Source organism: Labeo rohita, chromosome 11, assembly GCF_022985175.1.
Source record: "Labeo rohita strain BAU-BD-2019 chromosome 11, IGBB_LRoh.1.0, whole genome shotgun sequence".
Classification (NCBI taxonomy): domain Eukaryota; kingdom Metazoa; phylum Chordata; class Actinopteri; order Cypriniformes; family Cyprinidae; genus Labeo; species Labeo rohita.
The window spans coordinates 15979894-15997481 of NC_066879.1; the positions used below are offsets into that span (position 1 = coordinate 15979894).

At 34.3% G+C, this 17588-nt stretch overlaps 1 protein-coding gene across 10 annotated transcripts in view; it reads right to left on the reverse strand.

Moving 5' to 3' along the window:
- Positions 1-17588, reverse strand: part of camta1b (calmodulin binding transcription activator 1b) — a 381970-nt gene that overhangs the window by 135015 nt on the left and 229367 nt on the right. For all 10 annotated transcript variants that reach the window (XM_051122195.1, XM_051122192.1, XM_051122194.1 and 7 more), the window contains one exon: positions 6007-6142. In XM_051122195.1, coding sequence (XP_050978152.1) covers positions 6007-6142 — 136 coding nt within the window. The remainder of the gene's footprint in view (positions 1-6006; positions 6143-17588) is intronic.

Consider the following 17588-nt stretch of genomic DNA (forward strand, 5'->3'; position numbering starts at 1 on the left):
ACAAATAATACAAAGACAACAAATAAAAGAGTGAATGAGTAATAAACAGTCAATGAGTGTAGTCTGAGTATGTTTGTACAAACATTTGAACAAATTACACTTGAATCTGCATGGATCAGTGAATCTTTTGGAGTGATTCATTAAAAGAACCAGCTAATACTGTAAGAGTCATTTGTTTGTGCAAACGTTCAAACAAATGACTCTTGGGAGCTGATTCTTTAAATGAGTATGTGAATCTTTTTGACTGACTCATTAAAAGAACAGCTCATATAGTGCTAGTCATTTGTTGCGAAACTGGTTTTTTTAACAAGCCAGTTAATATTTTTGACTGATTCATTAAAAGAACCAGCTAACACAGTAAGATTCATTTGTATAAACATTCTAACAAATGACTCTTGTGAGCTGGTCTTTTTAAATGAGTCAGTGAATCTTTTGGAGTGATTCATTAAAAGAACTAGCTAATACTGTAAGAGTCATTTGTTTGTGCAAACATTCAAACAAATGACTCTTGGGAGCTGGTACTTTTAACAAGTCAGCGAATCTTTTTGACTGATTCATTAAAAGAACCAGCAAACACAGTAAGATTCATTTGTACAAACATTCAAACAAATGACTCTTGCGAGCTAGTTCTTTAAATGAGTCAGTGAATCTGTTTGACTGAATCATTAAAGAACCAGCTCACACAAGTAATTTGTTGGAATATTTGTACAAACAAATTACTCTTACTGTATTAGAGGGTTCTTTTAATGAATCAGTTAAAAAGATTCACTGACTCATTTAAAAGACCAGCTCACAAGAGTCATTTGTTTGAATGTTTGTACAAATTAATCTTACCGTGTTAGCTAGTTCTTTTAATGAATTAGTCAAAAAGATTTGCTGACTTGTTAAAAGTACCAGCTCAAAAGAGTCATATGTTCAAATGTTTGTACAAACAAATGACTCTTACTGTGTCTGCAAGTTCTTTTAATGAATCAGTCAAAAAGATTTCTCACTTATTTAAAGAACCAGCTCACAAGAGTCATTTGTTTTAATGTTTGTACAAACAAATGACTTATACTGTATTAGCAAGTTCTTTTAAATGAGTCAGTGAATCTTGTTGACTAATTCATTAAAAGAACAAGCTAACAAAGTAACAGTCATTTATTTGCACAAACATTTGTACAAATCACTCTTGTGAGCTGGTTCTTTAAATAAGTGACTAAATCTTTTTGACTGATTCATTAAAAGAACCAGCTAACACACTAAGAGTCATTTGTTTGTACAAACATTCGAACAAATGACTCTTGTGAGCTGGTTCTTTGAATGAGTCTGTGAATCTTTTTGACTGATTCATTAAAAGAACCAGCTAACACACTAAGAGTCATCTGTTCGAATGTTTGTACAAACAAATGACTCTTGTGAGCTGGTTCTGTGAATCTTTTTGAATGATTCATTAAAAGAACCGCTCATACATTGCTAGTAATTTGTCTGTATAAACAAACTAAAATTGTTCTCGTGAGCTGGTTCTCTTAATAAATTAGAAATAAGCCCATACAAGTAATTTGTTTGTTTGTCATCTGCATATAGGCTTAAAGCATCTGTAATAAAATACTGTTTAAATCTAAAGGTCAGAAAGTGGTTGTAAAAAGGATGTACAAAGCTACATTATGTTTTTTTTTGTGCAAGAAAAGCTTGACTAACACAAGGAGAGAAATATGCTACAAATTAAATAATATTTCCCATTTAGAAACTGCAGAGGTGCCCTGCAGAGCTTTTTCATTTTAACCCTAGCTCTCTCTCAAGCCTTTTCAGTATTTGTGTCATTGTGCCAAAATCCCCCTTTGTGTCTCACAAAGCCAAAATGAAACACATTTGATTTTAAGTCCTAATGTACACTAATGTATCCTACTTCGCTTGATTGGATTCAGAAATGAGAAATGTGCTTACTGGTTGAACACACACACAAATGGCCTGAAATATCTATATTTCAATATAAAGTAAAATAGGGAAAAAGGGAAAAATCTCTGGGTTATGATTTTACATCCTAATACATATAATTATGTGAGCAGCAAACTGGAAAACAAACCAAAAGACTCGCCACCATTGCCCTTTCAGCCCAGTGCAGGTGAAACGATCATCAGTCAGAATGTCGTTGTTCATTCCTCCAGACAGAAACATCTTGTATGATTATTGATTCAACATCAGCTGTCCACCCATTTTCTACCCTGTTTTCAACGTGTCAAACAAATTTGGAGGAATGATCCGCATTGAAAAATGCCTCGAGGGATGTTCTATAGTGGAGTCTGCGATCGGCACCACACATAATGCTTTTCACAGACGGACAAATACACATTTCATGCCTGTCATATTCCCTTAGCTTGTGTTGTACTAAATGGTAGAATTGTGTTATATGTTACAAGCATTACATCTGCCCAGAAATTATGTTTTAAGGGGATTGTTCGCTAATAAGAATATTTTGTCTTTATTGACTTATCTCCATAAATGTTTAAGCTAGGATATTTTCACACTGCATACACTGACCAGAGACATGCTCAGAAATGAACAACAACAACAAAAAAACACCATAAAAGTCTTTTTTTTTTTTTGAACAACAACTGACTCCTATGAGCTGGTTCTGTTAGTGAATCATTTTGTCAGATTTATTAAAAAAAACCTCTTGTGACTCCCGTGAGCTGGTTATATTAGTGAATAAATGACTCTTGAATAAACAATAAAGAAAGTAATGCTCTTTTCATTACAGTATATAGTGTATAGTATATAGTGACCAGAAGCATTCAAGCTCCAAAACTGACAAAAAACATAAAAGAAGTCCATTCATCTTGTTTCAAATGATTCATTAAAAGAACCAACTGATAAAAGTCATTTGGTTTGTACAAGCATTCAAACAAGGGACTCTGGAACCGTGAATCATTGAATCGTTTTGTCTAATTTATTAAAAGCAAATAACTCTTGTGAGAAGGCTCTATTAATGAATCAATGACTCTTGAATCAAGAATGATATACAACAAAAAATACAACAAAAGTATATAGTGACCAAGGGCATTCAAGCTCCAAAATACCATAAAAGAAGTCCATACAACTTGTTTTGAATGACTCATTACCATAAACCAGCTAATAAGAGTCATTTGTTTGCACAAGCATTCAAAAAATCATTTAGAGAATCACTGAATCATTTTGACTAATTATACTAAAAGCAAATGACTCATGTGAGCTGGTTCTATTAATGAATCAATGACTCTTAAATCAAGAAGCAAGAATAAAGAAAGTGATGCTCTTTTCATTACAACAAAAGTATATAGTGAGCAGGAGCATTCAAGCTCCAAAACTGACAAAAAAGTACCGTAAAAGAAGTTCATACATCTAGTTTCAAATGATTCATTAAAAGAACTAACTGATAAGAGTCATTTGTTTGTACAAGCATTTAAACAAGCGACTCATATGAGCTGGAACCTTTAGTGAATTGTTGAATCTTTTTGACTATTATACTAAAAGCAATTGACTCATGAGCTGGTTCTATTAATGAATCAACGACTTTTGAATCAAGAATCAAGAAAGGTGATGCTCTGTTCATTACAACAAAAGTATAAAGCAACCAGGGGTGTTCAAGCTCCAAAATGTACCATAAAATATGTCCATACAACTTGTTTTGAATGACTCATTGACAGAAACCAGCGAGTAATTTGTTCGTATAAGCAAAATAATAATAAAAATGTATATAAAAAGAGGAATCATATGAGCTGGAATCTCTAGAGAATCAGTTAATATTTTGACTCATTTATTAAAAGCAAATGACTCATGTGAGCTGGTCCTATTAATGAATCAATGACTCGAGTCAAGAATCATGAAAGTGCTGCTTATTTCATTACAACAAAAGTATATAGTATATAGGAGCATTAAAATGCTCCAAAACTGACAAAAAGTACCATAAAAGAAGTTCATACATCTCGTTTCAAATGATTCATTAAAAGAACCAACTGATAACAGTCATTTGTTTGTACAAGCATTCAAAAAAAGAACTCATATGAGCTGGATCCTTTAGAGAATCATTGAATCATTTTGGCTAATTTATTAAAAGCAAATGACTCATGTGAGCTGGTTCTATTAATGACTCAATGACTCTTGAATCAAGAATCAAGAATGAAGAAAGTGATGCTCTTTTCATTACAACAAAAGTATAAAGTGACCATAAGCATTCAAGCTCCAAAACTGACAAAAAGCATCATAAAAGAAGTCCATCAAATGATTCATTACAAGAAACAAGCATTTAAACAAGGGACTCATATGAGCTGGAACCTTTAGAGAATCATTGTATCATTTGGACTAATTTACTAAAAGCAAATGACTCTTAGGAGCTGGTTCTGTTAATGAATCAATGACTCTTGAACCAAGATTCAAGAAAGTGCTTCTCTTTCCATTACAACAAAAGTACACAGTGACCAGGAGCATTCAAACTCCAAAACTGAAAAGAAGTTTATACATCTCCTTTCAAATGATTCATTAAAAGAACCAAGTGATACAAGCATTCAAAAAAGGGACTCACTTGAGCTGGAATCTTTAGTGAATCACTGAATCATTTTTGTTTATTTATTAAAAGCAAATGACTCATGTGATTTGGTTCTACTAATGAATCAATGACTCTGGAATCAAGAAAGGTGCTGCTTTTTTCAATACAACAAAAGCATATAGTGACAGGCTCATTAAAGCTCCAAAATGTACAAAAAGTACCATAAAAGTAGTCCATATACAACTTTATGATTGATTCATTAAGAAAACAATTCTTAAGAGTAATTTATTCCTACAAGCATTTAAACAAATGACTTCTGTGAACTGGTTCTATTAAAGAATCAATGAGTCGTTCTAATGACTCTTTAAAAAGAACTAGTTCATTTTTTAATCTATTTTATAAGCATCATATCTGCCTGAAAATGACATTTTAAAGGGATTGTTAACTTAAAATGATACTTCTGTCATGTTCAACCACCCTCAACAATTAAAGGTTCTTTCTTCAATAAAACAAAGAGCATTTAAGCTCCAAAAAAATACCATAGTACAACTTGTTCGCTGTATAGAGAATCATATTTAATCTAATTTGCACACAGGCAAGCTCGCTATGTGAAGACAAACATCAATGGTTCTTGCATCATTTTAAGACTATATAAAAAAAAATCTGAATATAACAGACATTTGATCCATAATATGTCAAATGAACAAGATGTATGATACTTTCATGCTGCTTTTTTGTCATTTTTGACTTTGTCAGCCCCAGATGCCATTAACTTTAGCAGTATAGAAAAGAACAGGTCGAACATTATGCTAAACATCCCATTTTGTGTTTTATAGAAGAAATAAAAGTTGCATAGGTTTAGAATGACATAATTGTTAATAAACAGCGATCTTTGCATAATCTATCCCCGTAAAGGCTACACATGCCAGCAATGTTTTATGCTAAATGTTGTCTCCGTCTCTAACTGGCCTCATAAAGCTCAGTTAGATCAGGGCGCGCGGCTCAGGTGAGCGACTCGGGTAGAGCTTCGGAGGAGACCGGCGTAGCCCGCATTCATCCGTGCGTTCGTTCTATCACGCCGCTAAATCGGCAATGTGCTGACATTTCTCTTCATTAGAGGCAGTGAGCGGGAACGCGGGGACCGGAGACATGCTTCATTACGGTTCTTCATTTAAAGGGGCCACGCCTGAGCTGACACATTAGAGTCATCCGCACAGGGACGAGCCGCGCCGCGCCACGGCCGGCGCTACGAGGGGGGGTTCACATCTCAGAAAGGTCATGTGCAATGGACATACACACACAAACACATCCTCGCTCGCAGAAGTTAACGTGACGAATGCACTTAAACCATCAAAGGATTACCGTAAACAGAAACCAGCTTTCTCTTCAGTAGCACGTTTGAGAAAACTAAACACTAAAGCCAGATGTACACAAAGGTTTGCATCCGTGAGGTGGAGGGGATCGCGATCGTACCTCGTTACTAATAGTAAACAGCCTCTTACCTCGACTCCCTGCACTTTGAGCTTCATGTGATCCTCCCGCGTGGTTTTCCCATCTTTCCTCTTCTTCCAGCAGTAGCCATCCTTTCTGTACTTCACCTTCTTCCTGTTGTAGAGGATCATAGACCCATTCTGCGGCCTGAGACACAGAGAAAGAGAGCGTTTCAATGACACGGCTATTAGGAGGTGAATTTGTTTTAGCACACAAAAGGTCTGAGGGAAAACAAACACTTAAATGTGGATGAAAAGTAGTGATTAAGAAACTTCTTTTTTAAACCAAAGCCAAATAAAGTGAAGTATACGGTAACAATGCTCATTTCAAAGCTCTTTATTTACACAGCATTTACTAAAAATGTAAATAAAATAACACAAAAATAATACAAAATTATAAATAATTTTTTTAAATATTTTATTCAGTCTTTAAAGGCAAAATAAAATATTTAAAATATAAAAATATAATAATAATATATATAATGTGTTTTATTTTTAAATTATTATTTTTACAATCTGTCTTGGAAAAAAACATTTCCTTTAGTTTTGCTGATGTGATATATATGGTAGAAATTAGTTGTTTTTTTTTAAATAAAATAAAATAAAATAAAATAATACAAAATTATAAATTATTTTTGAAATAGTTTATTCTGCCATTAAAGATAAACATAATTACAATTCTGTGTTTTTTTCTTAAAAACAATTTCCTTTAGTTTTTCTCATATAATACATATGGCAGAAAATTATTATTTTTTTTAAAGGCACAGACTGTAACAATCCTCATTTCAAAGATGGCTGCTTATCTACACAGTATTTACTAAAAATAAAATATAAAATAGAATAACATAATATAATAAAAATTCAAAAATCATACAAAATTCTAAATTATTTTTTAAATCTTTCTGTTCTTCTTTGTGTCTGTGTGTTTTTTTTACAGTCTGTCTTAAAAAAAATTCCTTTAGTTGTGCTCATATAACATGGTAGAAATTATGTTGTTTGTTTGTTTTAAAAGGCACAGACTGTTACAATCCTCATTTCAAAGATAAAATAAAATAAAATAAAATAATACAGAATTATAATTTACTTATTTTTTAAAAATATATTTTATTCTGCCTTTAAAGGCTTTTTTTTTTACACAGTGTAATACATAGTGTAATAATCCTCATTTCAAAAATGGCTCTTTATCTACACAATATTTACTACAAACAAATAAAATAAAATAAAATAAAATAAAATAAAATATACACAAATCCAAAAATAGTAAGGCAAAATGCCTTTGTATTATTTTTAAATTCTATAGTCTGTCTTAAATAACAGGTTATATATATATATATATATATATATATATATATATATATAAAAAGTTAGTATATTTACAGTATAGTATATAGTATAGTTACAGCATTCGGAGTAAACCACCCTTCTTCATTTCATACCCTCATGAGTGTATGAAAAGGATTTCCCCCAAAATAATTCATAATTCCAGTAATAATAAAACACTTTAACACACCAATGACTCGAGCCTCTATCGCTCAGAGCTGATGTGAGGAACGTACAGCTCATTATTATCATAACCATACCAGAGATTGAGTAAAACACGTTAGCTTGACGGAGTGCCTTCCAGACCGCAGCGGTAGCAGGATTAATATCACATTGAGGCCCTTTATGTGGCCCGTCCGTTCCCATTTATACCGGAGGTTTATTGCCGGCTCTGCGTTTGTAGAGAATTCTTCTCTGTCCACTTCTTGGTTTGACACAGAAACAATCGGTCTTGGGACTGTATTTAATGGGAATTGGTTCGATGACTGTTTATAGGTTCTGTCATGTGCATTGGCTGCTTCTGCTCATTTTTCACCGGTGACGACCGATGCCACGGGAATGTTTCCTGGGTGCCGTTTGCCAAAACAAATGTGGAAAGGAGAAGCGCCCTGCCAGCACATGCCATGCCGTGTAGGCTGAGGCCAGCCTCCGGAACCATCAGAACAAATGTGTGGGAGAGACGCGCGTGATCTTTGGTTTGTAGTTGGTTTGGGACTTTTTGACACATCTTATTCATAAAGTAGTACAACAGGGACACAGCTTCAAAATACGTCTGAATCCAAACCACATTTTCAGTTTTTCTCCAGCATATAAGAATAAAAAAAGCACAAAAGCAAATAAATAAATAATAAAAAAAGAAAATTACTTTTTGCTTATCGCATTATATAATTTTGTGCTTTTTCAATAAGTATTATAATTTGCAATAATCATATTTTTTTAAATGATATATTATATTTTTAATTATTAAAATTATTATTATTATTATTATTATTATTTACTTATAATAATTTTTTTTTTTTTAAAGACACAGACTGTAACAAGCCTTATTTCAAAGATGGAAAATGAAACAATAAAAATTCAAAAATAATACAAAATTATAAAATATTCTTAAAATATTTTACTCTGCCATTAAAAGCAAAACTAAATATTTAAAAAATAATAACATGTTTTTAAATATTTGTAAAAAATCTTTTTTTTTTTTTTTTTAAATCCTTTTGTTTTGCTCATATAACATATGGTAGAATTTTTTTTTTTTTTTTTTTTTTTTTTTTTTTTTTTTTTTAAAGGCACAGACTGTAACAATTCTCAAAAAATGTAAAGATGGCTCTTTATCTATACAGTATTTACTAAAAATCAGATTAAATCAAATCAAAAAATACAAATACAAAATTATAAATTATTTTTTAAGGCAAAATAAAATATTAATAAAATATCAGCAGATAAGAATAAATTATTATAAATGATTATAATGTGTAATAATCATATTTAGTTTTTTTATTATTAAAATAAATATTAATTATTATATACTTTGTACTTTGTTACTTTGATATTATTATATAATTTGCTATGATGTTTATGATTATAAATTATGTTGTTTTTTTTTTTTTCTGAAGACAGACTGTAACAATCCTCATTTCAAAGATGGCTCTTTATCTACACTGTATTTACTAAAAAATAATTTAAATAAATAAATAAATAACATAAAATAATAAAAAAAACAAAAATAATAAATAAAAAATTATAAATTATTTTTTATATCTTTATATCTAATTATTTTATAATATTTACAATAAAATATGGCAGAAATTATGCCACAACAATTCTGTAACAATCCTCATTTCAAAGAGTAATACACAGTATTTACTAAAAATAAAATAAAATAAAAATAAAAAATAAAAATAAACATTTTTTAAAGGCAAAATAAAATATTTAAAATATACTAACAATTTTGTGTGTGTGTTTTTTTTTATAAATTAATAAAAAAATATTATTATTATTATTATTGTTATCATTATTATTATTTACTTTGTTCTTTTTTGGAATTTGCTATGAAATTTGACTTGATTTTTTTCATCAGATCCCCCACACAGCAAGTGATTGTAATTTCTCTTAGCAGTGGAAATTCAAAGAAAAATGTTTCCCCATTAAGACACAGGTGAGCATTTTGTATCGAACACTTCTTAGAATGCTTAATATTTTAACAGGCCTATTTATCGTGAGTGTGTTCAAGCCATTTGCTCGGCTCCTTTTCCTCGGGACCTCTGGGTAAGCCATTTTCTTTTTTAATTGAAGGCAGTTTGTTCCAGAAAAAAATGAAGCACTTTAGCAGGGGAATGTGAGGTGGGCCCGGAGCACATTTCCGAAAAGCAGCCGGAACAAGAGCTCTCTTCTGCGTCCTCTTTCTCTGTGTACTTAGGCGATCCAATTAATCTTATCAGAATTATACATATTTATACATGGAGAGCAGGGCGAAAGGAACGCTAACCGTTTTGTTATCGCACTCGGATGACAGGACGCCTCTTCTGTTTCAGCGACTTAATGTACCAGACAGAAATGGAAAATACGAGCAGGAAAGAAATGCTCTTAAAGGGATGTGGTTGGAAACACTGTCTTATTCAAAGGGCGGTATATGTTTGATTAAACGCAGGCAGTCAATATGACCGTGTAGGACTCGAGCAGAGCTTTAGATATCTGTATAATGAATAATAAATGGGATTGTAATGCTTTAGAATGTATTCATAATACATCAAATCTGTAGTAGTCGCACTTGAGTGCTGTCGCGTTATAGAAGGATATTATAATGCAATCACGGAATAACTTTGCGGGCCACCCTAATTCACAGCAGGTGTATTTTTTTAAAGACACCAATTACAGCACAATATCAAAGGGCGAAATTGCACAGCTGCACACACAGACACGGCGTTCTGGCAATGTGTTGGATCTTCCTCGTGGCAACCTGGGAGACGTTCAGGAAAGCTAGAAAGCGTCTTCTTGCCACAGGTTTCTAAATTATTCATTTTTATTCAGTTCGTTTTACACATAAATAAAGCGTCTGCGCTGTGGCGGTGAGAGAGCCTTCTGATGAAGCTCGTGTACACCCGAAAGACACTCTTGTACTAGCGGCATAATTATAACGGTGAAAGCAAAAAGCGAGACACAATGCTTCAGTTGTGAATAAGCCAAATTTGGGATGTTCCAACATTTGCGCAAGGGATCTTCTGTAAAAACAGATCATAAACGGATCAAAATGTGTAGGTCTCACTGCCACAGTGCAGCGATTATCGCATAATGCAAAAACAAAATACTAAAGACTGTTTTGTTTGTTTGTTTTTTTGAAATACTAAGCAAAAATGATTTATTTAAAATTAATTCTTCAAATTGATTATTTAATTGGTGTCCAGCTCTCATCTTAGATACAAATATGGGTAGTTTGTGTTTTAATCATTTTGTGTAAAAATGTCTGAAGTCTTGGCAACCCAATCAAATATCAAGTCAAAAAACTTGATTTTAAAAACAGCACACTAGAAATTAAGGAAATTAATACTACAAGTACTTTAGCTCTAGTATTAATAGTACTATTTTTGTTTTATTTATTGGCTTTTAACATATAATTGATCATGTTCGGAACAGCATTATATATGTACTGTATACTGTATACTGCCTAATTTTTTTTTAAATAGCATGTGAAAAAATTAATTATACAATGAAAAACATTTAAAATAGTACTATGCCAGTAGTAGTAGTATTTAATCCAATTTAGTGTAAAAATGTCTCATGTCTTGGCAACCCAATCAAACATTAAGTAAAAAAAACCTTGATTTTAAAAACAGCACACTAGAAATGAAGGGCCATGTCAAGCATAATCATAGTACATACTACAGACATACTACAAGTACTTTAGTTCTAGTATTAATAGTACTATTTTTGTTTTATTTATTGGCTTTTAACATATAATTGATCATGTTCAGTACAGCACCAACCATATGAAAATCAACAAATACTGTATACTGCCAAATTTTTTAGAAGTAGCATGTGAAAAAAATCTTATATACTACAAAAAAATTATAACAGTAGTACACAAAGTAGTATTAGTATTTAATCCCATTTAGTGTAAAAATGTCTCACGTCTTGGCAATCCATTTAAATATTAAGTAAAAATTGATTTTAAAAACAGCACACTAGAAATGAAGGGCCATGTCAAGCATAATCATAGTATATAATACAGAAATACAAGTACTTTAGTTCTAGTATTAATATTACTATTTTTGTTTTATTTATTGGATTTTAATATATAATTGATCATATTCAGTACAGCATCAACCATCTGAAAATCAACAAATACTGTATACTGCCTAATTTTTTAGAAGTAGCATGTGAAAAAAAATCTTATAATACTACAAAAAAAATTATAACTGTAGTATGCCAAGTAGTATTAGTATTTAATCCAATTTAGTGTAAAAATGTCTCATGTCTTGGCAACCCAATCAAATATTAAGTAAAAAAAAAAACAAACAAACTTGATTTTAAAAACAGCACATTAGAAATGAAGGGCCATGTCAAGCATAATCATAGTATATACTACAGAAATACTACAAGTACTTTAGTTCTAGCATTAATAATAATATATTTGTTTTATTTATTGGCTTTTAACATATAATTGATCATGTTCAATACAGCATCAACCATATAAACATGAACTAATACTGTATACTGGCTACATTTTTTGAAATAGCATGTGAAAAAATTCTTATTATACAATGGAAAACATTTAAAACAGTTGTAGCCAAGTAGTAGTAGTATTTATTCCAAATTTGTGTAAAAATGTCTCAAGTTTTGGCAACCCGATCAAGTAAAAAAATTTGATTTTAAAAACAGGACACTAGAAATTAAAGGCCATATCAAGCATAATCATAGTATATACTAAAGAAATACTACTTTAGTTCTAGCATGAATAGTACTATTTTTGTTTTATTTATCTGCCTTTTAGTATATAATTGATCATGTTCGGAACAGCATCAGCCATATAAACATCAACAAACACTGCTTAATAAATACTGAATACTGTGTAGCACACTGCTTAATTTCTTAGAAATAGCATGTGAAAAAAATCTTATACATCGATAAAAATTTTAAACAGTAGCATGCCAAGTAAAAGTAGTATTTAATCCAATTTTGTGTAAAAATGTCTCACGTCATGGCAACCCAATCAAATAATAAGTCAAAAAAACTTGATTTTTAAAAATGCCACACTAGAAATTAAGGGCCATGTAAAGCATATTCATAATACATGCCACAAAAATACAATAAGTACTTTAGTTCTAGCATTAATAGTACTATTTTTATTTTATTTATTTGCCTTTTAACCTATGTTGATCATGTTTGGAACAGCATACAACCATATGAACATGAAGAAACACTGCTTAATAAATACTGAATACTGTGTAGTATACTGCACAATTTTTTTAGAAATAGCATGTTAAAAAAATGTTATTATACAACGGTAATCATTTATAACAGTAGTATGCAAAGTAGTAGTATTTAATCCAAATTTGTGTAAAAATGTATCATGTCTTGGCAATCCATTTAAATATTAAGTCAAAAAAAGAAATTAAGAGCCATGTGAAGAACAATCATAGTACATACTACAGAAACACCAAATGCTGTGTACAATATACTGAATACTGCCTTTTTTTTAGAAATAGCATGTAAAGAAAAACTCACATAACCAATAAGAAATTCAATTTATTTGACATTCAGCTCTTGAATGTAAGTATGAGTATTTTGTATCCAATTTTGGTGTAAAATTTGGCAACCCAATCAAATAAAAGAACACTTAAACAATAAAACCATCAGACTAGAAAGTAAATAGACTATGTCAAGCACACTGCACTGTAGGATCTATTAAATGCTGCACATTTTGGCAAATCATACCATGTACACTAGAGAAAAAATACTTTAGTGCTAGTACAAATAATACTATTTCTGTTTTATAACTAAATTTGGGTATGTTTGGAATGATATACCACCATATGAACATGGTCAAACATAGGTTAAAAGATCCATAAATAAAATAAAGAAATGCATGTTGCATGGCACACACACATACACAAAACAGACTCCAGTCGAGTCTTATCTGAACATCACAATGCTTAACTCGACCACCAGAGCATCTGATGCCTGTTAACAGACAGAGGCTCCTGGTGTGTGTACAGTCACGCTGGCATTTAGCCACCTAAAGGACTGGTATTCCATATGGCACAGGAGCTGATCTGTTTATCCTTGCAGGAGTCCTGCCTCTCTCCGCCTGTTTTCATATCTCCTCACCTTCCCTGTTGATTTAATAAGCGATAACAGAGGTGGCAGGCGGTAACAAATCACCCCCCATGTATTCTCCCACCTGCCCACCCCTCAATGTCAGCAATCACACTCATCAATCAATCACCTCATTACCATGGTGACAGGACCGCGAACGCCAAAACACACGCGGACGAGCACATGAGCCGCTATCGGATGCGATCTAATGTAATTGTGGGTCTGATTGAACAGAATTTGATTTCTGCTGTCTGAGGGGGTGTTGAGGGTGTTTCTGGAGACAAGATTCCATCAGTGTTCAAGCGTCTTATCGAGATGCGTCGCTAATCGCAGCTTCTGATGGGAGTGAAGGTTGTGCCGCATTCAGAAGTGAACCGAGAATGCGTTTTAAAAACCAATTGACACTCAGGGTCAACTTTAAATTTCATGTTGATGGTAAACATTGGGAACCAAGACCAAGACTCCATCTGTAGTCTCCACTACATCTTATCGGACCTGAGTTTGATCCTTTTGTCACGCTCAGCACTACAGAACACTGATTCCATCGTTCGGATCGGCTCCTTCTTCGGTCGGCTAAAACAGACGGGGTCGGGACAGTGATGGGTGGAGGGCTCCGTCTACGTCTGATTGCCTCCAAACAAGAAAACTGATGTCCCAACACGGCTTATCGGAACGGCGGACCCCGAGGACGGCTTGAAAGGGTATAAATAAAGGCCTGTCTGTCTTCAGCAGCCCACAAGTGGATTAGAAATTGGGTGTTTGTGTTTGTAAGTCTGGCGGGGCCAGTGGGATAAGGAGGGGGTCGAGTCTGTTGCCTTATCTCCAAAAAGCAGAGAGCACCAGGCTGCCCGGGATCAATAAGGCGACCACAGGCAACAAGCGCTAACCTTAAAATGCACAACGCCCCCAGACTGAGCAACCCCAGTGTGCATTTGGTCAGGGTGAGTTTTCCAAAGGGCATGGAAAGGCCACAGCATTCATGGCTGAATAATTGCATACAGGAGTTGCGGCATACGATGGGCTTCCCGATCGTCACGTTTTCAGGCTTTCCCTCTGGGGGCTGGAGGTTATCAATGGTGGTGGCATTTGGAGCTGTGGTGTGAACAGTAATGGAAAGACGGCACTGAGTTTCGGCCCTCGGGGAAAATCGCATTGAGGCTTCTGCATTGTGTTAACTGGATGAGTGTGAAAAGGGTAAAGCCACGGAAGCTATTAGACCTAATTAAATCATTACTAGAAACATTACACCGCTTATGTAGGAGATGTTTTTAAACTGTTTTCTTTGCCCTCGGGTTCCAACGTATAGGAAAAAAAAAAAACTGTCCAAAATTGATGTAAACAAGATTTGCATTTCCATAAGGAAAAAAAGGAAAAAGAAGCAAGTTAAAGTTTTAGCTGCTTTGCTGTTGACAGCAGGGTTATGCAAAATTCTGAACTGAAGAACTGGCAGTTCATGAGTGTGAATGTGTATTGACCACAAACACGGGAAGATAAATTGGAATTTTAATTGAAATGACAGGAAGAGACAGAAAAAACAATGGATGGATCGATGGATGTGGATTGGATGATAGATGGATGATGGATGGATGAATAGAACGATGGATGGATGGATGGTTGGACAGGAAGATAGAAAGATGGATGGATGAATGGATGGATGCATGAAGGGATAGGCAGAAAGATGGACGGATGATGGATGGATGGTTGGATGGATAGATGGATGTATGCACAAATGGATAGGTAGAAAGATGGATGGATGGATGGATGGATGGATGGATGGATGGATGAATGGATGGATGAATGAATGGATAGGCAGAAAGATGGATGGATGGATAAATAGAACGATGGATGGATGGTTGGATGGATAGATGGATGTATGCACGAATGGATAGGTTGAAAGATGGATGGATGGATGGATGGATGGATGGATGGATGAATGGATGGATGAATGAATGGATAGGCAGAAAGATGGATGGATGGATAAATAGAACGATGGATGGATGGTTGGATGGATAGATGGATGTATGCATGAATGGATAGGTAGAAAGATGGATGATGGATGAACAGAACAATGGATGGATGGATAGAACAATATATGGATGGATGGGTTGATGGATGATAGAACAATGGATGGATGGATAGGGAGATAGCTAGATGGATGGATGGATGGATGGATGGATGGATGCATGCATGAATGGATAGGGAGATGGATGGAAGACAGAAAGATGGATGGATGGTTGGATGATAGACGATGGATGGATGAATGATTGATGGATGGATGATAGAATGATGGATGAATGGATGGATAGATAGACAGAACGGCTAACTGATGGATAGAAAAATGGCTGGATGTATGTGGACTGGATGATAGAATGATGGATGGATGGGTGGATAGATGGATTGATGGATGAATGGATAGGTAGATAGACAGATGGATGGGTGGATGATAGACGATGGATGGATGGATGGATGGATGGATGGATGGATGGATGGAACAACGGTTGGATGATAGAACGAATGGATGGATGTATGATGGATTGGATGGTAAAATAATGGATGAATGGATGAATGGATAGAACGACGGATGGATGGATGGATGGATAGAACAATAGATGGGTGAATGATGGATAGGTAGATAGAAAGATGGATGATGGATTGATGGATGGATAGAATGATGGATGATAGATGATGGATTGTTGGATGGATCATAGATAGAATGATGGATGGACAGATGGATGGAAGGATGGCTAGATGGATGATAGAATGATGGATTGATTGATGGAAAAATGGATAGAACTATGGATGGGTGGACGGATGGATGTAAGAACGATGCATGGGTTGATGGATAGATTGAATGTTGGATGGAGGGATGGAATGATGGATGAACGGATGATAGAATGATGGATGGATAGATGAATAGATAAAAACGATGGATGGATGGAATTTATGCAAAACATGAATACAGCAAAAACAACTAGCACTAAAATATATTGTTGGGACTGTCTGTAATGTGATGTAAACTAATTTAATTTCAAACTTTAAACTTAACTGTGCTAGAAGTATAAAAATGTAGCTAGAATTACAAAAACGAAGCAAAAAAAACAAAACACACACACACACAAAGCAAACCAGCATGAAATGATCTACAGTACAAAAGAAATGTTCAATGAAACCAAAATAAACACACATGAATCAAAGTCTTACTAGGCATACAAGAAACTTCCAGGCAGGTGTGTTGAGGCAAATTGGAGCTAAACTCTCCAGGACCGAGTTTGAGACCCCTGGTTTATATCTATTAAGCTAAAAAAAATGTTCCTCACAAACATCTCACAGAGTCGACACTGCCATTGTTGTGCGAGACACAAGACACCTGAAACATTTTCACAATCTCGCCACACATTTCTACACAGGACGGTGAGATACGAGAGAGAGCGAGGAAGACGCATGATGTGTTTTCCTGCATGGTGTCTTGAGTGTTATCTGCTGTGGAAGGGACAGTATGCGGTGGGCTGCTACATGGGGTTAATTAAGTTATTGGAGGTGCAGGACTCCTCATGAATACATCAGCATGAGGCTGTGGACTATCTGTGTTTGTCAGAGGCCGGGGCTGCTACCTGTCCATGATTCCACACACAGGACGCTTCACACTCCTTCCCTCCCTCCTCAATCTCTCAGCCAACTCCACACCCACAGGGAGTCAAATTAATTTTCCCCAGACCGCAGGGTATTACAAAAAGGCAGCGCGGGAAGCACGCCGTCTTTGAGGAGCAGCAGATCTCCGCTCTGTTGTTATGTAGCGGCAGCTTCCTCATTGCGTCCTGACGGAGTTGTGTCCTTGCTCCGTGCTGCGCAACTGGAACGAAGAGGGACGTGCCTTCAAAAATCAATCAAAATCAACACATGCTTCAAAGCAGCTCAATCAAGTGCTTCCTGGCAGAACCACTGCGTTAGACGTGGGAGATACA